Here is a 26,487-nt window from a genome sequence, read left to right as displayed (position 1 = left end):
ACATCTCCCTCAACGTGATCAAGTCAAAAGAGATGATCGTGGACTACAGAAAAAGGAGGACCGAGCACGCCCCCCATTCTCATCGACAGGGCTGTAGTGGAACAGGTTGAGAGCTTCAAGTTCTTTGGTGTCCACATCACCAACAAACTATCATGGTCCAAACACACTAAGACAGTTGTGAAGAGGGTATGACAAAGCCTATTCCCACTCAGGAGACTGAAAAGATTTGGCATGGGTCCTCAGATCCTCAGAAGGTTCTACAGCTACACCATCGAGAGCATCCTGACTGGTTGCATCACTGCCTGGTATGACAATTGCTCGGCCTCTGACCACAAGGCACTTTTCAAGCAGAAATTTGCATCCTGTAGCTCTAACTCCAAAAAGTTCTGGGATACTGTAAAGTCCATGGAAAACAAGAGCACCTCCTCCCAGCTGCCCACTGCACTGAGGCTAGGTAACACGGTCACCACTGATAAGTCCGTGATAATCGAAAACTTCAACAAACATTTCTCAATGGCTGGCCATGCCTTCCTCCTGGCGACTCCAACCTTGGCCAACAGCCCCGCCCCCCCCACTGCTACTCGCCCAAGCCTCCCCAGCTTCTCCTTTACCCATATCCAGATAGCAGATGTTCTGAAAGAGCTGGAAAACCTGGACCCATACAAATCAGCTGGGCTTGACAATCTGGACCCCCTATTTCTGAAACTGTCCGCCGCCATTGTCGCACCCCCTATTACCAGCCTGTTCAACCTCTCCTTCGTATCATCTGAGATCCCCAAGGATTGGAAAGCTGCCGCGGTCATCCCCCTCTTCAAAGGGGGAGACACCCTGGACCCAAACTGTTACAGACCTATATCCATCCTGCCCTGCCTATCTAAGGTCTTCGAAAGCCAAGTCAACAAACAGATCACTGACCATCTCGAATCCCACCGTACCTTCTCCGCTGTGCAATCCGGTTTCCGAGCCGGTCACGGGTGCACCTCAGCCACGCTCAAGGTACTAAACGATATCATAACCGCCATCGATAAAAGACATTACTGTGCAGCCGTCTTCATCGACCTGGCCAAGGATTTCGACTCTGTCAATCACCATATTCTTATCGGCAGACTCAGTAGCCTCGGTTTTTCTAATGACTGCCTTGCCTGGTTCACCAACTACTTTGCAGACAGAGTTCAGTGTGTCAAATCGGAGGGCATGTTGTCCGGTCCTCTGGCAGTCTCTATGGGGGTACCACAGGGTTCAATTCTCGGGCCGACTCTTTTCTCTGTATACATCAATGATGTTGCTCTTGCTGCGGGCGATTCCCTGATCCACCTCTACGCAGACGACACCATTCTATATACTTCCGGCCCTTCCTTGGACACTGTGCTATCTAACCTCCAAACGAGCTTCAATGCCATACAACACTCCTTCCGTGGCCTCCAACTGCTCTTAAACGCTAGTAAAACCAAATGCATGCTTTTCAACCGGTCGCTGCCTGCACCCGCACGCCCGACTAGCATCACCACCCTGGACGGTTCCGACCTAGAATATGTGGACATCTATAAGTACCTAGGTGTCTGGCTAGACTGCAAACTCTCCTTCCAGACTCATATCAAACATCTCCAATCCAAAATCAAATCAAGAATCGGCTTTCTATTCCGCAACAAAGCCTCCTTCACTCACGCCGCCAAACTTACCCTAGTAAAACTGACTATCCTACCGATCCTCGACTTCGGCGATGTCATCTACAAAATAGCTTCCAATACTCTACTCAGCAAACTGGATGCAGTTTATCACAGTGCCATTCGTTTTGTTACTAAAGCACCTTATACGACCCACCACTGCGACCTGTATGCCCTAGTCGGCTGGCCCTCGCTACATGTTCGTCGTCAGACCCACTGGCTCCAGGTCATCTACAAGGCTATGCTAGGTAAAGTGCCGCCTTATCTCAGTTCACTGGTCACGATGGCTACACCCACCCGCAGCACGCGCTCCAGCAGGTGTATCTCACTGATCATCCCTAAAGCCAAAACCTCATTTGGACGCCTTTCCTTCCAGTTCTCTGCTGCCTGCGACTGGAACGAATTGCAAAAATCTATGAAGTTGGAGACTTTTATCTCCCTCAACAACTTTAAAAATCTGCTATCCGAGCAGCTAACCGATCGCTGCAGCTGTACATAGTCCATCTGTAAACTACCCACCCAATTTACCTACCTCACCCCCCATACTGCTTTTATTTATTTACTTTTCTGCTCTTTTGCACACCAGTATCTCTTCTTGCACATGATCATCTGATGATTTATCACTCCAGTGTTAATCTGCTAAATTGTAATTATTCGATTTATTGCCTACCTCATGCCTTTTGCACACATTGTATATAGATTCTCTTTTTTTCTACCATGTTATTGACTTGTTTATTGTTTACTCCATGTGTAACTCTGTGTTGTCTGTTCACACTGCTATGCTTTATCTTGGCCAGGTCGCAGTTGCAAATGAGAACTTGTTCTCAACTAGCCTACCTGGTTAAATAAAGGTGAACGGCCCAGTACATCACTGGGGCCAAGCTTCCTGCCATCCAGGATCTCTATACCAGGTGGTGTCAGAGGAAGGCCCTAAAAATTGTCCAAGACTCCAGCCACTTTTGTCATAGACTGTTCTCTCTGCTACCGCACGGCAAGCGGTACGGGAGTGCCAAGTCTAGGTCCAAAAGCCTTCCTAACAGCTTCTACCCCCTTCTGCTACTCTCTGTTTATATAATCTATGCATAGTCACTTTAACTCTACCTACATGTACATATCACCTCAATTACCTCGACTAACCGGTGCCCCCGCACATTGACTCTGTACCGGTAACCCCTGTATATAGTCTCACTTGTTATTTTACTGCTGCTGTTTAGTTATTTGTTACTTTTATTTCAAATTTTAAATGTTTTACTTTTCTATTTTTGACTTATTTACACTTTAAAAAAAATATATTCTTAAAACTTCTTAATTAAAGCGTTTTTCTTAAAGCATTGTTGGCTTGTAAGTAAGCATTTCGCTGTAAGGTCAACACCTATTGTATTCGGCCCATGTGACAAATACCATTTGATGTGATTTGATTTGTGTGCACCGCCCTCAAATCATTTGGTGAAAATATTCTTTCTATTTTATTCAGCTTTGTTTATTTGTATTCTTCATACTATAAAATAATGCCATGGAATTCTATGCAAATCTTGTCTGCTAAATGAACTAGTGTAGCCCACAGCCATTTGGCATAGCCAGATCGGGACCTAACATAAGGACAACTCAGAGTACGCTATTCTGTTCTTCTGAAATAGACTACATTTTATTCATATCATGCTTCTTTAGACCTGTCTAAAAGAAATAATGGATTTATTAGACTTTTGAAAATGTAGATGCTCCAAAGGTCTGCATCAGAGGCTTGTAGGCTATGTGTGGAAGCCAGGAGATGCTAAATGTGTTTATGTTAATTATTGGTCAAGTACTGACCCAAACAACATACCTGTTCTCATAAAAGTAGCTAGCTACCTAATTTACAAATCCAGATTAGTTTTCAATGTCTTTGTCCGAGTTGAAAGGGGGGGGGGTACCTATCAGCATTTTGTCTGTTGGTACATGTTAGTTGCCGTCCCTTCGTATGGTGTCCCATATTCATTTCATTTATTTGATTGAACATTTATTTAACTAGGCAAGTCAGTTAAACAGCTCCCTAACATGTTTGAAGAATACGCAGCCCCCACCATTCAATTAAATAATAACTAAAGATTATGAAAAGTAATAGATGATGTGTCTTGTATAATTTGAATGCCGAGTGTCTCTTCCAGTTCAGAAAATCTGTATCAACCTGTCTTTTAGTCAGGGCACTCCATGACAAACCATCCCTCCTGTCCTCTATCTGTAGAAAAACAAGATAAGATGCACACAGTACTGATTAAATGATCAATGTTAGTTGGGTGAATTCCAGGACAGACAAGAAGTGATAGTATTTTGACCTATGACCAGATCAAATGTGACCAACCTGAAGTGGGACTGGTGCCTGGCCACATACTGCCTCAGCGTTCTTCTCCTGATATGCTGGGGGGTTCCCACAACACTGCTGAACATCAAATCCACCAGGTTTTCTAAGAAGCCTGTGAAATAAATAAAATATCATCACTCAGTGAACATATTGCGAGAAAAATAAATGTTCTCTAGTTTGGAGCACACGCAGGAATGTGGGCTGGTGTGGCTAAAATGTCAGGGCTGAATTTTGTCCCAGTACGCCCCTGTCTGTCACTGCTGCAAAATTCTCACACTCTTATTTTTGTCACAACCTGTGAAAATAGCTATTCTTGAAGATTTTCCCTGCAGGTGTAGATAGCATTTTTGGACAATGGAGCACATTTCCGGACCTTTTTGTATTTGGTGCCACTTTAAATTCAGACTCTCAGCTGGAGAACTCATTATGGACGTTGCAGCTATTATATTACCGGACTTATTCCAAAAAGGACTAAACAGCCAGGCGGTTTTATGGTTATAAAGCCTGTTACAGTAAAGTGTTATTGGGCTATAATATTAACAACCATCACCTCATAAATGTAATATGCTCCTAGATATTTCACACAAAAGACAAACCTACTCACACTTCCAGTATAATTCGACATGAATGTGATTTTACCCAAACTGTTAATGGTACAAATCCCATTTGACGCTGAGCAAGGTTGCATGTAACTGCTTTATCCTTGTGAAGAACGGTGTGACAACTACCTAGCTGGTGACAAAGAATCCCTGCCTTTGTTCTCGATTTCATCCACTGTAACCTCCTGCCTCCTCCCCCCTCTCTCTCCTTTCTCCATCCCTTTCTGACTCCCTCTATTTGGTTTGTCTGCGCGTCGAGCCAATGAGTCGGCAGCGGGAGGAGTTCTAAACTGAGAGCGGGGGGAACCCTACTCTAAAAGGGGACTAGGGAGTCTGTAGCTTGGGAACGGGGAGTCTTGGGAGAGTGACTTGGGTTGGTCGGAGTTGCATGCAGGACCGGGGTTCCTGAGCACCCCCCTCTTGGGACAGACACGCGAGATGCCACCCTCGCCAAGGAAATCTATCAAGGAGCGCGAGCTGTTCTCCCTGACCTCATCTCTACCATGTTGCTTGTAAGTGAATTAATTGTGACTTCTGGTATTTTGTATTGTGTTACATTCCTTTAGCGATAGTTCATTGGAAAGCAGTTGGTCGGTGATGCTATTGCCCACAATAGTCCATAATAGGCGAAACAGCGGACTACAGATACATTACGTTATTCATATGCGCTCGCAGAGAACCAAATCTAACAGTGGAGTGCCATACGATGAGATGTTTATTTAGATTTGATTTAGAGTCCTCGTTGCTACAGCCTAGTCCAACTTGCCCATACTTTGGGAAAATAAAAGTCAGACGCAAATTCTTTACTTTAATTAAATAGCTATTGCTCCCATTCACACTGACCACAAACTGTAGACTATGGAGAGAAAATAATACAATGGCACTGTTGCCATTTACGCAAATCGGCAGTTATTGTAAAATATTTTGTGAATATTTTGGTTCAGAATTATTTTTATTACCATTCTAATAGAAGTAAGATTGCACGTTTCAAAGACGATGAGATTTAATTGCAACAACAGGCAATGCAGAATATATCCACAAAACTCATAAATTATTTAACTTTAACATTTAGATGCCGTAGGTGTAGATTGGCGTGTTTGGGGGGCCCTACTGAAATAATAAATAGCTCTTCTCAGTAAAACTGAGGGGAATCTTCGTTTTCTTAAAACATACATTTAAAGCCTAAACTGCACTGAGAGCACTTTTTAAAACAGTCAACTTCAATGCAAACAGAAATTATGGTGAACAGGTCATGAACAGGTACAAATCTAAATGTCAGGTAAGATCTGATGTGTAATAAAGTGACCCAAAGTTCAATTTCTAATTGTCCAATAGTCAAACCCCTCATAGTGTTCAAGAACATGGATGAAAAACAGTCCTGAAATTCAGCTTGAAGGTCATTGGCTTTTCATTTGGAACTGATAAGAACAAGATGGAAAACTTGTAGGATGTCAGTGCCTAGTACAGCAGATATCAGCGCCATAATAAACCGGTCTGCCCGACCTTACTCCACACAAGGACACAGAATCAACCACTATACGTTTTCCTTTTACTGTTACAGATAATAGCTATATTACTATGAACAGACTGCATAATCTTACTGTTTACACAAGTAGCTACTACTGTATAATCTAATACAAATATTTTAAACATACGAAAAGACCTAGAAGTCATTCTGTAGGGTTGTGTGTCATGATAAGGGATCAACATCCAGGGAGATTACCACAACTCCCTGTTTAACTGGTCAAGTCCGGATCAGCCAGGTAGGAGTTGGGAAATGTTATTAAAGACATAAATGTGACATGGGAAAGCATGCAAGCCTGCCATCCATCATATACAGTAGGACTGGGTTCAGGGCCTTTCCATCCCTTGTGACCAAAAGTCCAACCCCAGGTAGAAAGTTAGAGGGAGGGAGAGTGACGGAAAATGCTCAGTGTATGTAGGCTATGTTTGTGTGAATCTATGCATCTGTGCATCATGATACTGTCTGAGTGTGTGTGTAGCGCCCAGAGTAGTATATGAGAGAATCTGATGTACTTTAAATCCCTGTGGGAATGTATGTGTGTGTGTGCGGGCACGTGTGTGTGTGTGCAGGCACGTGTGTGTGTGTGTGTGTGTGTGTGTGCATGTGTGTGTGTGTGTGCATGTGTGTGTGTGTGGGCATGTGTGTGTGTGTGTGTGTGTGTGTGTGTGTGTGTGTGTGTGTGTGTGTGTGTGTGTGTGTGTGTGTGTGTGTGTGTGTGTGTGTGTGTGTGTGTGTGTGTGTGTGTGTGTGCATGTGTGTGTGTGGGCATGTGCATGTGTGTGTGAACTGTGTATATGTGTCGGCTGGCATGCAGGAGTGTAGCTGTGCAGCAGGCCATTCTCCAGATGTCTCCATAGCCTGGGAAAACCTGAAGCGTTTTGTTAAAAAGCCCTTTTATTCATTGCTTATGTCCATGGGCTCCGTGGCCTCCTGGTGTTTGTCTATCTCTCTGTAGGCTGCTGCTGCTCAATTTAAACCTTGGCAATATGACTGTTATTACTGTTCATATCACAATAGAAGTATTGTCATTGTGTGTGTGTGTGTGTGCGTGTGCGTGTGTGTAAGTATTAATTCTACAAATTGGAGAAATTGGATATAGTGCTGATCACACTATAGTCTAATCCTTAGTTTGCATGCAGTGAATTTGCATACATCTGCTTATCATGAATGAGGTTTCCTTCTCTAAGCTGTGTTTGTATTGGGTCTGTGCTGAAATGTAGCGCCGTAGTTTGATTATTATCGACTGTGCTGCCCTGTAGGGGTCCTCAGTGAGACGTGGATGTCGGTAGTCTTCAGTGACTTACATGTATGTGACTTATGTAGAAATGTCATCAAATTCAGCTATTAGTATCACGACTATTAAATCAACTATTCTCTCTCTTCCTCTCCCTCTCTCTTCATGTGGAAGGGATTTTGGGGGTGCCACGGTCCTCCAGTTAGACTCAAACTAACCCCAGTCCCTCTCCATTTTTTGTTTGACCGGCAATTGTTTGCGGTGCAGGACTGAGGAAGGTTTTTGGAAAGTCTGTGTTTTTATTCAGTGCAGTGGAACTGGATGTGACCACAGGGCATGACAAAACCAGTTGGCTGTTCTTATCCAACTCATTGGTTAAGTAAATCTAAATTAGTTGGCTCTGGATCTTTCTTTAGAGGTAACCTTTGATTTGATCTCCTCATATAAGCATTTAAGCCTTTAACTGCCACATCTAAATGAGCTGCTAGACTCTGCATGTATGTGTGTGTGTGTGTGTGTGTGTGTGTGTGTGTGTGTGTGTGTGTGTGTGTGTGTGTGTGTGTGTGTGTGTGTGTGTGTGTGTGTGTGTGTGTGTGTGTGTGTGTGTGTGTGTGTGTGTGTGTGTGTGTGTGTGTGTATCGGAGTGTGGTTTGTGTGCAGAGATTGTGTGTGTTAGGAGTTGTGAGTGGAGTCAGGCAGAGTATTTGTATCCAAGAAAGACAGAGAGCGAGAGAGAGACACAGACAGACAGAGTGAGAGAGAAAGAGACAGAGAATGAGAAAGAGAGTGAGAGAGAGATGGCGGGAGATGTGGAGAGAGTGTGGTTGTCATTACTATTCTAAGTATCTGGTAAAATTGAACATTCTTTAGGCTATATCCAAACCTGATATCTTATTTCACCTGAAGGCAGGCAGGAGGCAGAGACAGGAATGTCTTCAGGGTACAAGGTCACCACAATGTTGTTTTCTTTGACTTATGTACAGCAACTTAACCGGTTGTAATTACCATGACTTTGGACAGACTTCAAATACTCTCTCTCCTACTGTGGTATCCTTTCCTGTGTCCTATACCCTATGAAAGTCTTGCCTACTTCCTGGTTCAAGTCACATGCTGTTTTTTAATGAGCTTCAAGCGTGTATCATCAAATTCATGAAAATGGGGTCATTTAAGATAAATGTAAAATTATATTTACTTCTACCTATCCAGTGCCTTCAGAAAGTATTCATACCCCTTGACTCATTGCATATTTAGTTGTGTTACAGCCTGAATTCAAAACGGATTAAATTGTTTGTTTTTTCTCACCCATCTACACACAACACCCCATAATGACGAAGTGAAAACATGTTTGTAGAAATGTTTGCAATTCTATTGAAAATTATATACAGAAATACTGTCTCTCATTTACACAAGTATTCACACTCCCTAGTCAATACTTTGTGGAAGCATCTTTGGCAGCAATTACAGCTGTGAGTCTTTTTTGGTAGGTCACGAGGAGCTTTCTACACCTGGATTGTGCAAAGTTTGCCCATTATTCTTCTGAAAATTCTTCTAGCTCTGTCAAATTGGTAGTTGATCTTTTTGGTAAGCAACTCCAGTATAGATTTGGCCATGTGATTTAGATTATTGTACTGCTGAAAGGTGAATTAATCTCCCAGTGTCTGGTGGAAAGCAGACTGAACCAGGTTTTGCTCTAGGATTTTGCCATTCCGTAGATTTTGTACCTGAAAAATGATTACAAGCATACCCATAACATGATGCAGCCACCACTATGCTTGAAAATATGGAGAGTGGTACTCAGTAATGTGTAGCTGTCACGCCCTGACCGTAGAGATCCTTTTTATGTCTCTATTTTGGTTGATCAGGGCGTGAGTTTGGGTGGGCATTCTATGTCTGGTGTTCTATGTTGTCCTTGTTTTGTATTTCTATGTGTTTGGCCTGGTGTGGTTCTCAATCAGAGGCAGCTGTCTATCGTTGTCTCTGATTGAGAATCATACTTAGGTAGCCTGTTCCCACCTGTGTTTGTGGGTGGTTGTTTCCTGTTTAGTATTTGTTTCACCTTTCAGGACTGTTCGTTTGTCGTGTTTGTTGTTTTGTCTAGTGTTTCATATTTTAATTAAATAGTATGAACACTTACCACGCTGCACCTTGGTCCTCTTCTCCTTCTCCCGACGACGTGCGTTACAGTAGCATTGGATTTGCCCCAAACATAACACTTTGTATTCGGGACAAAAAATCTATTTCACTATTACTTTAGTGTCTTGTTTTGGAATATTTGTATTCTGTACAGGCTTCCTTCTTTTCACTCATTCATTTAGGTTAGTATTGTGGAGTAACTACAATGTTGATGATCCATCCTCAGTTCTCTCTTATCACAGCCATTCAAGTCTGTAACTGTTTCAAAGTCACCATTGGCCTCATGGTGAAATGTCTGAGCGGTTTCCTTTCTCTCCGGCAACTGGGTGTACTGATACACAATCCAAAATTGTAATTAACAACTTCACCGTGCTCAAAAGGATATCCAATGTCTGCTTTTTTTTTTTTTTGGCCCATCTACCAATAGGTTCCCTTCTTTTCAAGGCATTGGAAAACTTCCCTGGTCTTGGTGGTTGAATCTGTTTGAAATTCACTGCTCGACATATCGTGTCAGAATTTGAAAATATGCTTTGCAACGAAAGCAATCTAAGCTTTTGTGAGTGTATCAATCAATGCTAGAACAGCTAGCCCCAAATTAGCATGGTCACGAAAGTCAGAAAAGCAATAAAATGAATCGCTTACCTTTGATAATCGTCGGATGTTTGCACTCACGAGACTCCCAGTTACACAATAAATGTTCTTTTTGTTCGATAAATATGACTTTTATAACAAAAAAACGCCATTTGGGTTGCGCGTTATGTTCAGAAAACCAAAGCCTCGTTCCGTTTGACGAAAATTCCAAAAAGTATCCGTAATGTTCGTAGAAACATGTCAAATGTTTTTTTATAATCATAATCGATAATATTTCAACCGGACCGTAACCTATTCAATAAAAGAGAGAAAGAAAATGGAGAGCTACCCCTCTCGCGCGCAGGAACTAATCAAAGGACACCTGACTAGTTTTGAAAAATCTCGCTCATTTTTCAAAATAAAAGCCTAAAACTATGTCTAAAGCGTAGACACAGCCTGAGGAAGCCATTGGAAAAGGAATCTGGCTGATACCCCTTTAAATGGAAGAAAGACGGGCAAGGAAACACAGATTTAAAATTTTTAAAATCACTTCCGGGTTAGATTTCCTCAGGTTTTCGCCTGCAGAATCAGTTTTGTTATACTCACAGACAATATTTTGACAGTTTTGGAAACTTTGGAGTGTTTTCTATCCTAATCTGTAAATTATATGCATATTCTACGATCTGGACCTGAGAAATAGTCCGTTTACCTTGGGAACGTTATTTTAAAAAATAATAAAAATCTGACCCCTAGCGTCAAGAGGTTTTAAGCAACATTTTACCCCTGAACTTTAGGCTTGCCATAACAAAGTGGTTGGATACTCGAGACATGTTAGCTTTTTTTTTTTTTTTTTTTTTTTAAATTTTATCCCCTTTTCTCCCCAATTTTCGTGGTATCCAATCGCTAGTAATTACTATCTTGTCTCATCGCTACAACTCCCGTACGGGCTCGGGAGAGACGAAGGTCGAAAGTCATGCGTCCTCCGAAGCACAACCCAACCTAGCCGCACTGCTTCTTAACACAGCGCGCCTCCAACCCGGAAGCCAGCCGCACCAATGTGTCGGAGGAAACACCGTGCACCCGCCCCCTCGGTTAGCGCGCACTGCGCCCGGCCCGCCACAGGAGTCGCTGGAGCGCGATGAGACAAGGATATCCCTACCGGCCAAACCCTCCCTAACCCGGACGACGCTAAGCCAATTGTGCGTCGCCCCACGGACCTCCCGGTCGCGGCCGGCTGCGACAGAGCCCGGGCGCGAACCCAGACTCTGGTGGCGCAGCATAGCACTGCGATGCAGTGCTCTAGACCACTGCGCCACCCGGGAGGCCACATTTTAGCTTTTTAAAAATTAATTTATAAACATTTCTTAAAACACGATTCCTCTTTGACATTATGGGGTATTGTGTGTATGGGGCATTGTGTTTAATCCATTTTAAATTCAGGCTGTAACACAACAACATGTGGAAAAGTCAAGGGGTGTGAACACTATCTGAAGGTACTGTATGTAGATCAGTGATGTATCTAGAATAACAGTCCCTCTCTCTCTCTTTCTCTCTCTTTCTCTCACTCCTGACAAATATCAGTTCAAACAGCCAACTCTTTCATAGTGTTTCACTCCATTATTCATTCATGTTAAAAAGGAACGTCACCCCTATTCCGTTTGTGTCGTAGTGGAGTTATCCATGCACATGGAAAAGTACAGTAAAAAAACTGATCAAACGCAAACCAGAACCCACAGAAACCATGTTGCTAGCACACAACGGCAGGGACATATTTAGTCAGTGCCACAATGCATAAGCAAGTTGCAACAGAGTTCAATGAAAAACCACTACAAACAGGGAGGATGGCATATAATGGTATATTAAGGGCACATTGTGTGTCATGTCCCTAGCAACTACATAGCCTGGTATTTTCATGTTTGTCTCCCTTGTCTTTACTCCATTTTTTTTTATTTTATTTTACCTTTATTTAACTAGGCAAGTCAGTTAAGAACAAATTCTAATTTTCAATGACGGCCTAGGAACAGTGGGTTAACTGCCTGTTCAGGGGCAGAACGACAGATTTGTACCTTGTCAGCTCGGGGATTTGAACTTGCAACCTTTCGATTACTAGTCCAACGCTCTAACCACTAGGCTACCCTGCCGCCCCTGCCGCCCCATTTGTGACATGGATTAATCAGTTTGCCCATTAGCTGCTTCCAGGGTGGCAACTGAACTAGAGGATCATGGGTAATGTGTAGTGTTGTTTAGTCATGGTGGTGGCATGCCTGCTTGAGTCAATCAACTAGCTCCACAGTGACATCATCATCCCATGTCTTCATGCTTTAATCCCCTGGTGGCCAGACTAATGTACTACACTGACAAACAGCTGGGGCAGCTGAAGAACAGGATAGTGGTGCCATGCACTTATGGATTGTGCTCAGGGACACACACACACACATACTCATATGTACACACTCACATGCACAGGCAGACACACACACAGACACACCACACGCAGAATGCACAATCACACACACACACAGACGCACCACACACACAACATGCACGAACATATACAGCATGTGAGCAGGTGGATGTGTGAGAGAGAAGAGCGGGAGTGGGAGATATATGGAAGGAGGAAAGTAGGAAGGGGAAGAGATGGAGGAAGGGGGAGGGAGGGAGGTAGAACTGTCTGGAAATCATTCAGGCAGAAGGCAGATGTTCCAGATGTTTCTGATGTAGCTGTAACAGAAGCAGAAACACACACACAGTATGGGCAGAGTGGTCCAGAGGGTGTATTGAGGATTGTTGTTTTTCTTCTTCTAATTTAGCCAACGCCAGTTCAATGGGCCGAATCAAACAGGGCAGCTAATTGCTCTGATTAGAACATGAAGCCCACAAACAGATGGGAAAGGTCAATGCACCACTACGCCACAGGCATTCCAATCCAACAGTCATAGTGACGTTTCCTCTACGGTTAGAAGAGTTTCTGTGAATCACTGTTCCGCTCATTGAGATGCTGTTGGATTGTCTTGTAAATCATTGAGATTATCTCTTCCCTCTCTTATACACCATGTGTATACAAACACATGCGCAGCAGTCATCCTAATTATAGCCACCAAGCCTCAAGAAAAAACATCCAACAGTACAGAGATAATTTCTGTGGTCTAGCATAGATCAGTACTCATTTTAACCCAAAGGTGTCATGGTTATGATTTGAAAATTAGATTTGAAAATTAAGTTACAGCTTTGGAATGAGATTATATCAGCAGGTTGGTATAAAATAATTTAGTTAAAGACACAGGATATTCCTGAGATTCTTTAAATTCGTTTATAATCATAGAATCAGTCCCGTTGTCTGTAGTATTTCGGTACCTGATGCTGCTGCAGACTCTAATGTGGTTCCTGTGGTTGGTCTCCCCCCCTGCAGGTGGCTGAAGGTAGTTCTGTGCAGCCACATGCGCAATCTATGGATGGTGCTCATGGCCCTCACTGTGCTCTGTGTGGCCATCCAGATCCTAGGAGTCGTCTGGCAATCCAGGTGAGTCTGGTTCTACTGTACATACAGATGTAGGATCTTTATTTGATCAACCTGCTGCAGGAGAACTTTCCTGCATAGCAGGAAATGTAAAACTTTTAGTCTATTTTAGGTTATAAAAGGTTTTTAAAGATTTGTAATTTCCATTTAGACATTTTAGGCTTGATTTTAAATTATGAAAAATGTATTACATTAATTATAATCCACTTAATTAAAATGTTCTGTTGCTACAGGATAATTTTCATGCTGTAGCAAACTGGCTCAAATTAAGATCCTACATCTGTAGCTATTGGGTCAGATCTTCATACTACCTGGATTGATATTACTGGCAGTGAAACCAGAGAGGAATGGGTGAAACGAGAGGATTTGTCTATGAGAGAATGTCGAATTGAGTGAGGCTTGTTTGATTGAATATACATTCGGAAAGTATTCAGACCCCTTTACTTTTTCAAAATGTTGTTACGTTACAGCCTTATTCTAAAATTGATTAAATTGTTATTTTTACCCTCATCAATCTACACACAACACCGCATAATGACAAAGCAAACATTTATAAAAATGTTTTTTGGGAAAAATCACATTTACATAAGTATTCAGACTCTTTACTCAGTACTTTGTTGAAGCACCTTTGGCAGCGATTACAGCTTCGAATCTTCTTGGGTATGACGCTACAAGCTTGACACACCTGTTTTGGGGAGTTTCTCCCATTCTTCTCTGCAGATCCTCTCAAGCTCTGTCAGGTTGGATGGGGATCGTCGCTGCAAGGCTAATTTCAGGTCTCTCCAGAGATGTTAGATCGGGTTCAAGTCCGGGCTCTGGACATTCGGAGACTTGTCCTGAAGCCTCTCCTGCATTGTCTTGGCTGTGTGCTTAGGGTCGTTGTCCTGTTGGAAGGTGAACCTTTGCCCCAGTCTGAGGTCCTGAGCGCTCTGCAGCAGATTTTCATCAAGGGTCTCTCTGTACTTTGCCCCGTTCATTTTTCCCTCGATCCTGACTAGTCTCCCAGTCCCTGCCGCTGAAAAACATCCCCACAGCATGATGCTGCCACCACCATGCTTCACCGTAGGGATGGTGCCAGGTTTCCTCCAGACGTGACGCTTTGCATTCAGGCCAAAGAGTTCGGCATTCAGGCCAAAGAGTTCAATCTTGGTTTCATCAGACCAGAGAATCTTGTTTCTCATGGTCTGAGAGTCCTTTTGGTGGCTTTTGGCAAACTCCAAGCGGGCTGTCATATGCCTTTTACTGGGAAGTGGCTTCCGTCTGGCCACTCTACCATAAAGACCTGATTGGTGGAGTGCTGCAGAGATGGTTGTCCTTCTGGAAGATTCTCCCATCTCCACAGAGGAACTCTGGAGCTCTGTCAGAGTGACCATTGGGTACTTGGTCACGTCCCTGACCAAGGCCCTTCTCCCCCGATTGCTCAGTTTGGCCAGGCGGCCACCTCTAGGAAGAGTCTTGGTGGTTCCAAACTTCCTTCATTTAAGAATGATGGAGGCCACTGTGTCTTGGGGACCTTCAATGATGCAGAAATGTTTTAGTAACCTTCCCCAGATATGTGCACAATCCTGTCTCTATGGACAATTCCTTTGACCTCATGGCTTGGTTTTTGCTCTGACGTGCACTGTCAGCTGTGGAACCTTATATAGGCAGGTGTGTGCATTTCCAAATCATGTCCAATCAATTGAATTTACCACAGGTGGAAGTTGTAGAAGCATCTAAAGTTGTAGAAACATCTAAAGGATGGTCAACGGAAACAGGGTGGCCCTGAGCTCAATTTCAAATCTTATAGCAAAGGGTCTGAATACTTATGTAAATAAGGTTTCTGTTTTATTTATTTTTATAAATTTGCAAACATTTCAAAAAAACTGTTTTCACTTTGTCATTATGGTGTATTGTAATTGAACATGTAAAACATGTAATTTAATCAATTTTAGAATAAGGCTGTAACGTAACAAAAAGTTGGAAAAAGTAAAGCGGTCTGAATACTTTCTGAATGCACTGTAAGTTTTGCAACCTTTAGTCTGTTACAAATGTACTGATATAAGTGGATGCACTTGGAATTCTGACAACTTTGAGAAAAACGACTGTTGTTCACACGAGTATCTGCCCTTTCATTGGCTAGAATAGTCCCACCTGATCGCGCCTGCCTTCAATCATTGAGGACATGTATTTTGATTGTTAGAGTGGTCACTCTCCTAACTTGTCAATATAATAGATCATGTTTGGTGAAACTAACAAGCTTTTACATTCCACTTCACAGTTCTGGATAATTGTTTTGTTTTGAAACAGGCTGACAGTGATTGGCTAACTGTAGTCTAACACTGTTTGGTTTCAGGAACGATAAGATGTTAAGCGAGAAGCTCCTGAATGTGCAGTTCACCATCAAGATCCAAAGAACGCTCCCGACAGAGCAGAGGGACTGGGTACGCTTGCGCTCTTCGCACGCCCCTGTCGTAGAAGAGGAAATGAGGTCACAGGAGGAAGGAGCTCTTAAACAACGGGCCAAAGGGAACCAGAAGGTAGCAGAACATCAACATAGTAGAGATGAGCCAGGGGTGGAGAGGCGTGTCCAGAAGCATCACCAACATCTAAAGCTCTCATACACTGTCAATAAGGTCAAAGACTCTAGGAAAGAGGCAAGGGGTAAAGTTTCAGCAGTAAAGGCAGCCCTGCCCAAAGTCACACTGGGTGATGATGAGTTGCATTTGGGGGTTCCTGGGTCTGTAGTTCTCCAGCTGGGCCACCCACCTATCAAAGTGGTATCCACCTTACCTTACAAACCTCCCGAACTCCCCTCAACCAATCTACTGAAGAGTAGAAACAGCCCCGCCCCTTTAGGCACCAACTCTGTAGTTGCCGGGGTGATAAATGAGGTGAAATCGGAGATAGCCAGCGCCACCTGTCGGCCGAAGAACCACATTGTCTTTCTCAAGACGCACAAAACGGCCAGCAGCACCATCCTGAACATCTTATATCGCTATGGCGACAGCCGCAATCTGACCTTCGCCCTTCCACTGAACAAGCACAGCCAGCTGTTCTATCCCTTCTTCTTCGCCTCACACTTTGTGGAGGGAGTGAGGAGCCGCAGTGTCAAAGAGTTCAACATCATGTGCAACCACATGAGGTTCAGACCAGCAGAGGTGAGTTCTATCATCATAGCACAGGAGGTTGGTGGCACTTTAATTGGGGAGGACGGGCTTGTGGTAATGTCTGGAGCGGAATCAGTGAAATACTATCAGATACATCAAACACATTGTTTCCATCAAACACATGGTTTCCGTGTGCTTGATGCCCTTCCATTTGCTCTGTTCTGGCCAGTATTATGAGCCGTCCTTCCCTAAGCAGCCTCCACTGCGTCATAGGTAATATTGAGGTTCAGACTAACACAAGATTAATTTTACTAGATTTTTTTGCCAATAATTGTTAAATTATTATATACCACCAAGGCATCCCACTAACACATTTTGTTCTTGTTTTGGTCTTTTTCTGTTGTGTCTCAGGTGAGGAAAGTGATGCCCCAGGACACGTTCTACTTCTCCATCCTGAAGAACCCCGTTGCCATGATGGAGTCCATCTTCATCTACTACAAGAGCATCCCCGCCTTCCACAAGGCCCGCAGCCTGGACGACTTCCTTGACAATGGTTGGCGTGGTTACAACACCTCCCTGCCCAACAACCATTATGCCCGTAACATCCTGACCTTTGACTTTGGCTTCGACAACAACGTCGCAACAGAGACGCCCGGAGACCTGGAGACGCGGGGCGCCAAAGCCATTGGCGCCATCGAGCAGGACTTCCACCTCATCCTCATCTCAGAGTACTTTGACGAGTCCATGATCCTGCTCAAGCGCGCCCTCTGCTGGTCTCTGGACGATGTCGTCTCCTTTAAGTTGAACAGCCGAAGCGAGCGCACACGGCACATGCTCTCCCCGCACACCGCCGACAAGATCAGAGCCTGGAATGCCCTTGACTGGCAGCTCTACCTGCACTTTAACATCACCTTCTGGCGACGCGTGGACACTACTGTGGGGCGTGAGGAGATGAGGCGGGAGGTGACTCGGCTGCAGGAGCGACGTGCCGAACTAGCCAATACCTGCCTGAAGGATGGTGGTGCAGTGGACCCGTCGCAGGTGAAGGACGCCGGGCTGAAGCCCTTCCAGTACGGGGCGGCCATCATCCAGGGCTACAACCTGAACCCTGGGCTGGTCGGGCCCACCAAAACACACTGTCAGAACCTGGTCACTCCAGAGCTGCAGTACACAGACACTCTCTACACCAAGCAGTTCCCTGAGCTTGCCGCCAGGCAGAGACAGGCTGCCAAACTGGCCGCCTCACAGCGTCAGCCTAGTTCAGTTAAGGTCAACCCGAACAAAGTAGCCATGACTGGGCCGGTGAGGGTGAGAGAGGCCCGACACAGTAGGACAGACAGGAGTGGACATAGAAACCCTCATGCTCAGAAACAAAATGACCTCCCCTTAAGTGCCCTGTCTAAAATCACTGCAGCTAGAAGTGACAGAAACATGCCTTAAGGGGGAGCTCTTTCAACACAGACTGGGGACTAGTGGGACGATCCACAGGAGCTCATTGCTGCTGCGTACTGGGGTCTTTTTAAGCTGAACAGCCAATGGCTATGTTTTGTCTGTACAGTGAGGACCTTTCGCTGCACATTATGCTCACTCTGGCTGGTTGCAGTGCACAGGGCCAGTTGGCTGACTTTGGCGGCACTAGGATAAGCTCTAGTGTTTCTGCCCAACGATGCTGGACCTGTGTGGGTGGAGGGGATGGAGTTGGGGGACGAAGAGAAGGAAGAGTAGGAAGGAGAAGGAGAGTGCACCTGGGGTGACTGTCCTGCCTTGACTGGTTGGACTGAAAGTAGCCTTTTGTGGCACACATCTCCTAAACCCTCTCATCTAATATTTCCCCTTGATCTTGTTACACACTGAGGTTTACAATTTGAACCCTTGAGGTGTATAGTCGTGACCAAAAGTTTTGAGAATGACACAAATATTAATTTTCACAAAGTCTGCTGCCTCAGTTTGAATGATGTCAATTTGCATATACTCCAGAATGTCATGAAGAGTGATCAGATGAATTGCAATTAATTGCAAAGTCTCTCTTTGCCATGCAAATAAACTGAATACCCCCAAAAACATGTGGACTGCATTTCAGCCCTGCCACAAAAGGACCAGCTGACATCATGTCAGTGATTCTCTCGTTAACACAGGTGTGAGTGTTGACGAGGACAAGGCTGGAGATCACTCTGTCATGCTGATTGAGTTCGAATAACAGACTGGAAACTTCAAAAGGAGGGTGGTGCTTGGAATCATTGTTCTTCCTCTGTCAATCATGGTTACCTGCAAGGAAACACGTGCCATCATCATTGATTTGCACAAAAAGGGCTTCACAGGCAAGGATATTGCTGCCAGTAAGATTGCACCTAAATCAACCATTTATCGGATCATCAAGAACTTCAAGGAGGGCGGTTCAATTGTTGTGAAGAAGGCTTCAGGGCGCCCAAGAAAGTCCAGCAAGTGCCAGGACCGTCTCCTAAAGTTGATTCAGCTGCGGTATCGGGGCACCACCAGTACAGAGCTTGCTCAGGAATGGCAGCAGGCAGGTGTGAGTGCATCTGCACGCACAGTGAGCCGAAGACTTTTGGAGGATGGCCTGGTGTCATGAAGGGCAGCAAAGAAGCCACTTCTCTCCAGGAAAAACATCATGGACAGACTGATATTCTGCAAAAGGTACAGGGATTGGACTGCTGAGGACTGGGGTAAAGTCATTGTCTCTGATGAATCCCCTTTCCGATTGTTTGGGGCATCCGGAAAAAAGCTTGTCCGGAGAAGACAAGGTGAGCGCTACCATCAGTCCTGTGTCATGCCAACAGTAAAGCATCCTGAGACCATTCATTTGTGGGGTTGCTTCTCAGCCAAGGGAGTGGGCTCACTCACAATTTTGCCTAAGAACACAGCCATGAATAAAGAATGGTACCAACACATCCGCCGAGAGCAACTTCTCCCAACCATCCAGGAACAGTTTGGTGATGAACAATACCTTTTCCAGCATGATGGAGCACCTTGCCATAAGGCAAAATTGATAACTAAGTGGCTCGGGGAACAAAACTTGTGGTCAATCCTCAAGAGGGGGGTGGACAAACAAAACTCCAAACATTGATTATGCAAGAATGGGCTGCCATCAGTCAGGATGTGGCCCAGAAGTTAATTGACAGCATGCCAGGGCGGATTGCAGAGGCCTTGAAAAAGAAGGGTCAACACTGCAAATATTGACTCTTTGCATCAACTTCATGTAATTGTCAATAAAAGCCTTTGACACTTATGAAATGCTTGTAATTATACTTCAGTATTCCATAGTAACATCTAACAAAAAATATCTAAAGACACTGAAGCAGCAAACTTTGTGGAAATTAATATTTGTGTCATTCTCAAAACGTTTGGCCACGACTGTACTATGGTTTGAATGGGACATACTTGGTACCATTGATTGGGGTTGGGTAAGACCTGCAAAACAGTCTGTCTGCTAACACCAAAAGACAAGCAAATACCTCCACTTTACCATGTGGTCTCTCATTTAGACAGGAAATATCTCAGGTCTCATTTCTCTGAGTTGATCTAAACTTTACTCAGAGATAAGGTGGCTCAATTTGGAGATGAATAAAATACATGATAGTATGGTAAACATGTAGACATCAGAGGAGGCTGGTGAGGGCAGCTATAGGAGGAGAACGAGCTCATTGTAATGGCTGGAATGGAATCAATGGAATGGTTCCAAACACATCAAACCCATGAAAACAACGTGTTTGACTCCGTTGCATTGATTCAATTCCAGCCATTAGAATGAGCCCACTTTCTCCTATAGCTCCTCCCACCAGCCTCCTCTGGTAGAGATTTAAGGGAAATTGGTTTTCGTCAAGATGTAGTAATAGAAATACAATTCCAGAATGTTTAACTTAAGAGCACATCTCAGCTCTTCCGATACCACCTAAAGAGAGAAAGAGCTTGTAACATTCTGTAATAATATATTTGTACATAAACTCAAATGCAGAAAGTTCCTAGAATTGTATCATCCTTTTAGGTTAGTAACTGAGAGAGATTCAGTTATTAAAAGTAATTCAGTAACTGAGAGAGATTGAGTTACTGAAGTTATTCAGTAACTGAAAGACATTCAGTAGGCCACTATGGGGGAAAAAGTCAGTTACCAAGACGTAGCAATGGAGCTCTCGATTCTCACCGAGATGGGAATCACATTAAAATATTGTATTTCTTAGAAGACCAAATGATTAGTCTCTTTAAATGAAAGTGTGCTTTTACAGTTTAATAATCACTCTGACACTAATTTCGGAACCTCAATATCATTTTTCAAAACTCTAGACACAAAACTCACAACCAATGGTCAAAATGCAAATTTTTCAAAACTCTAACACTTTTTCCAATTGCTTGGATACAGTACACATAAAGCTAAGATCATTTGTTCATTGAACTAAAATCACCTGTTCAAAATGATACAACTTAACATCAAAGTATTACCACTTCAAAATGCAATTCACACATTACATCTGAAATGACTGTCTATTCATTTCATTACAATGATCTAACTATCAATTGATACAACTGCTCAAAATGATAAGTAACTGTTGCATTACTCTTAATGCATAGATTTATGGAAACTGACAAACAATATTCCATGTTTAGATCATGAACGTTTCAGGATAACGAGATCCATTGACACCAATTACCGTGGAACATGAACCAACTGTACTACATTATCTATGGATGTAATATTTAATCATCATTCTTTATCAGACACTGTTTCTATGGTCCCATGTACCACTTTTCCAGACCATGTTTTCAGATTTGACATTACTGTACACTCACCGGCCACTCACCGGCCACTACTGGGTAGGTTCCCCTTTTGCCTCCACAACAGCCTGAATTATTCACGGTGTTGTACGATGCCCTTCTGCACCACTGTTTTAAACAGCTGTTATTTGAGCATTTGTGGCCTTTCTGTTAGCTTGAATAAGTCTGGACATTCTCCTCTGACCTCTCTCATTAACAAGGTGTTTTGCCCACAGAACTGCGACTCACTGAATGTGTTTTGTTTATCGCACCATTCTCTGTAAACTCTAGATACTGTAGTACATAAAAATCCCAGGAAGGCAGCTGTTTCTGAGATGCTGGAATCACCATGTGTGGCATCAACAATCATACCCACAGCCAGTTGCTTAGATTACGCATCTTGCCCGTTCTAATGTTTGGTCGAACAACAACTTAAGCTCTCTACTCTATATACTCTATATATTGAGTTGCAGGCAGCCACATGATTCACTGTTCGAATGTAACCTTCCTTGATGAGCTAAATCAGGTCTGTAGAGCTGAGGGCATGACCTATGTCCTTGCGTGGGATAATGTCAGGTTGCACCATGCTCAAATGGTGCAAGCATGGTTTCAGGCCCATCCACAATTCACCACCCTGTACTTACCCCCATACTCTCCTTTCCTTAACCCGATTGAGGAATTTTTCTCCACATGGAGGTGGAAGGTATATGATAGGCGCCCTCATGAACAAGCCACCCTTCTCCAGGCCATGGATGACGCATGCAATGACATCACGGAAGACTAGTGTCAGGCCTGGATTCGCCATGCCCGAAGATTCTTCCCAAGATGTTTGGCTAATGAAAACATCCATTGTGATGTGGATGAGAACCTGTGGCCAAATCCACAAGACAGTGTTGATGGAAATATAGAAGTACACTAATCAATCTTTTGTTTTGCTTTTTACAGTAAGCCAGGTGAGGAACACTGCAGTTGACCTTTAACTGTTCTTTCTTTTTTTGCAGCAAATCATTTTTGCTTTGATTCAAAGAAACCTATGTTGTGATTTTATTGTATTTCATCAATAAATGTCATATTTTGTTCAGTGTCTGTAGTATTCTCTCTACTAGTCCTTTTACAGTGATGTATTTACGTGTAGTAGCATAATGGAACATGTATCACATATTTTGTACGACAATATTTCATGATTGTACGAACAACTACACAGTGAAACTATCGGTATATTGTGTGTGGGTAATCTAAATGAATGTTCCTGTGGTATTTCTTGATAAATGAGTTATTCGAAACTATGATTCTGCAAGTGCAAGGTTTCTTTAAAGATGTGAATGCACAATGCAATGTTTTGAACATTGGACAGCCTGTGCTACAAGTGATGACCGTTATGAGTTTTGTGTCTAGGGTTTTGAAAAATGACCACAAGGTTCTGTAATTAGTGCCAAAGTGATTGTTAAAAACTGTAAATCATACTGCACTTTAGAGTACATATAAATGAGTTGTAAAGAATTGATCGTAAAATGGAAATGTAGATTTTGTATTTAGAGATGATTTTGTGATGTGATTCCTTACATCACAATACTTTAAAATTGTCTGGTATGTACAGTGCCTTTGGAAAGTAGTCAGACCAAATTTACTTTTTCCAAATGTTGTTACGTTACAGCCTTATTCTAAAAGTGATTATATAAAAAGCGAAAAAAGGTTTTTAGAAATTTTACAAAATGTATTACAAATAGAAAACAGAAATACCTTTTTTACATAAGTATTCAGACCCATTGCTATGAGACTCAAAATTGAGTTCAGGTCCATTCTGTTAACGATCATCCCTGAGATTTTTCTACAAATTGATTGGAGTCCACCTGTGGTAAATTCAATTGATCGGACATGATTTGGAAAGGCACACACCTGTCTATATAAGGTCCCACAGTTGACAGTGCAGATCACAGCAAAAACCAAGCGATGAGGTCGAAGGAATTGTCCGTAGAGCTCCAAGACATGATTAAGTCGAGACACAGATCTGGGAAGCTTACCAAAAAATGTCTGCTGCATTGAAGGTCCCCAAGAACACAGTGCCCTCCATCATTCTTAAATGGAAGAAGTTTGGAACCACCAAGACTCTTCCTGGAGCTGGCCGCCCGGCCAAACTGAGCAATTGGGGGAGAAGAGCCTTGGTCAGGGAGGTGACCAAGAACCCGATGGTCACTCTGAGAGAGCTCTAGAGTTCCTCTGTGGAGATGGAAAAACCTTTCAGAAGGACAACCATCTCTGCAGTACGCCACCAATCAGGCCTATATGGTAGAGTGGCCAGACGGAAGCCACCCCTCAGTAAAAGGCACATGACAGCCCGCTTGAAGTTTGCCAAAAGGCACCTAAAGACTTTCAGACCATGAGAAACAATATTCTCTGGTCTGATGAAACCAAGATTGAACTCTTTGGCCTGAATGCCAAGCATCACGTCTGGAGGATACCTGGCACCATCCCTATGGTGAGGCATGGTGGTGGCAGCATCATGCTGTGGGGATGTTTTTCAGCGGCAGGGACCGGGAGGCTAGTCAGGATCGAGGCAAAGTTGAACAGAGCAAAGTACAGAGAGATCCTTGATGAAAATCTTCTCCAGAGCGCTCAGGACCTCAGACCTGGGCAATGGTTCACCTTCCAACAGGACAACCACCCTAAGCACACAGCCAAGACAATGCAGGTTCTGAATGTCCTTGAGTGGCCCAGCCAGAGCCTGTACTTGAACCCAATCAAACCTATCTGGAGAGACCTGAAAATAGCTGTGCAGCAACGCACCCCATCCAACCTGACAGAGCTTGAGAGGATCTGCAGAGAAGAATGGGAGAAACTCCCCAAAACAGGTGTGTCAAGCTTGTAGCGTCATACCCAAGAAGACTCGAAGCTGTAATCACTGCCAAAGGTGCTTTAACAAAGTACTCAGTGAAGGGTCTGAAAACTTATGTAAATGTGGTATTTCAGTTTTTTTATATAAAAAATTAGCAACAATTTCTAAAAAACTGTTTTGCTTTGTCATTATAGGGTATTATAGGGTAAAAAACGATTTAAACAATTTTAGAATAAGGCTGTAATGTAACAAAATGTGGAAAAAGTGAATGGGTCTGAATACTTTCCGAATGCACTGTACGTTTATTTTTCTCATTGTTGTCAGCAGTGATGTTGCCACTGACTCGGTAAGCACAGATTTCAAAATTGAAATGGTCAAATTAAAGGGTGATGTATTATAACTGGTTCTTACTTTTGTGTCTGTTTCCACTTTTGCACGATAAAACAATTTAACCTGAGCAATATTTTGTTTGGTCTTGGGTAAAAGTTTCTGTACAGTGGGGTTGTACTTTGCAGATCAGACAACAGGTGGCAGCCTTGTCTTCATCATTTTCCTCTCAGCCTTGCTCGACGACAACTACATGATGGAGAGTAGACTCCTGTGCTAAAATATTATTTTCTTCCCCTCTCTCTCTCCCTCCTCTCTTTTTTTCAGAGAGTACTAATGGTACTGTCCCCACTACAACAACAAAATACTTAAATATATGTAACTATATCCTTGAAACATTTAATTGGAGGACTGCTCCTTCTGGGGAATATAAATATGGCGGCAGGTGGCTTCATAGCATCAGCAATCCAGGGTTTATATATATATACATCATTATGTCTCTCTTGATCCCTCTGTCTTCAGCTTTTCAGACAATAGTTATTTTTCTACAGTACATCAACAGCTCCACCTAGTGTTCATTATTAGTATGTGCCGAGATCCAATCAGAATCTGTAAAGGTACCGAATAGTTTTCTTCATGATCACAGAGAAGATCATTTGTTCATTTAACAAGGTGGCTAACAACATACATGAGCATGCATGTGTCAATCTGCGACTTGTTTACACTAGAACATGAATGATGGGTGAACATGTGTTTGTATCTGTGTGCTGTTTGTAGGGTTATGTGTGTGTGCTGTTGTTAGTAGGGTTGTGTGTGTGTGCTGTTGTTAGTAGGGATGTGTGTGTGTGCTGTTGTTAGTAGGGATGTGTGTGTGTGCTGTGTGTGCTTATGCAAATTACTTGAGTAGATTTGTAACAGAATGTTTCTGTGTGTGTGTGTGTGTGTGTGTGTGTGTGTGTGTGTGTGTGTGTGTGTGTGTGTGTGTGTGTGTGTGTGTGTGTGTGTGTGTGTGTGTGTGTGTGTGTGTGTGTGTGTGTGTGTGTGTGTGAGTGTCAGTGTAAGCATGCATGGCAGCAGGCAGGCCTAATCACCAAACCTTGTGGTACAGGAATGGCTTGACAGGACATGTTTAATATTTACTCATCAATCAAATCTGCTCTAAAGGGTAGCTGCTTAAGCAAACAGAAACACACAAAGCCAACGTCTGGCCTCACATCTATCACACACCCACAGCAGGGTTTGACAAATAGCCTGTTTGGCGTGTGCGGTCACACCTCAATGTGCGCGTGAGAAACTGTTGCCAGGCGATCCAGTCACAAGCCTTGTTATCTTGAGCCAGCCATAAAGTAACCTAGGCCTGCTGGAATACTGTATTTTTCATGACTATGTAGCTATTTAATTGATATGGAATGACAAAATGGACCACATTTACAAAGGTAAGGTTGTCATCAAAATATGGCCTAATCCAGTTGAAGTCGGAAGTTTACATACACCTTAGCCAAATACATTTAAACTCAGTTTTCACAGTTCCTGACATTTAATCCTAGTAAAAATTCCCTGTCTTAGGTCAGTTAGGATCACCAATTTATTTTAAGAATGTGAAATGTCAGAATAATAGTAGAGAGAATTATTTATTTGAGCTTTTATTTCTTTCATCACATTCCAAATGGGTCAGAAGTTTACATACAATCAATTAGTATTTGGTAGCATTGCCTTTAAATTGTTTAACTTGGGTCAAACATTTCGGGTAGCCTTCCACAAGCTTCCCACAATAAGTTGGGTGAATTTTGGCCCATTCCTCCTGACAGAGCTAGTTAGGTTTGTAGGCCTCCTTGCTCGCACACACTTTTTCAGTTCTGCCCACAAATGTTCTATAGGGTTGAGGTCAGGG

General features: G+C 43.2%; 1 protein-coding gene and 1 long non-coding RNA gene across 2 annotated transcripts; one reads left to right on the top strand and one right to left on the bottom strand.

Moving 5' to 3' along the window:
• Positions 1-3,103: 3,103 nt before the first annotated feature.
• Positions 3,104-4,782, bottom strand: LOC139548312 (uncharacterized). The gene is made up of 3 exons (XR_011669691.1): positions 4,607-4,782; positions 4,003-4,114; positions 3,104-3,879 (listed from the first exon to the last, which is right to left on the bottom strand). It is a non-coding gene; the product is annotated as an uncharacterized lncRNA (long non-coding RNA).
• A 118-nt stretch (positions 4,783-4,900) lies between these two features.
• Positions 4,901-24,726, top strand: LOC139548311 (galactose-3-O-sulfotransferase 2-like). The gene is made up of 4 exons (XM_071357917.1): positions 4,901-5,113; positions 13,473-13,583; positions 15,916-16,720; positions 17,081-24,726. Exons 1-4 carry the CDS (start codon positions 5,040-5,042, stop codon positions 18,107-18,109), a joined length of 2,019 nt encoding a protein of 672 aa, XP_071214018.1. The 5' UTR covers positions 4,901-5,039; the 3' UTR covers positions 18,110-24,726.
• Positions 24,727-26,487: the final 1,761 nt, after the last annotated feature.

Source organism: Salvelinus alpinus, chromosome 21, assembly GCF_045679555.1.
Source record: "Salvelinus alpinus chromosome 21, SLU_Salpinus.1, whole genome shotgun sequence".
Lineage (NCBI taxonomy): Eukaryota > Metazoa > Chordata > Actinopteri > Salmoniformes > Salmonidae > Salvelinus > Salvelinus alpinus.
Note: the sequence above shows the minus strand (reverse complement) of the source record. Positions and strands in the feature narration are given on the sequence as shown.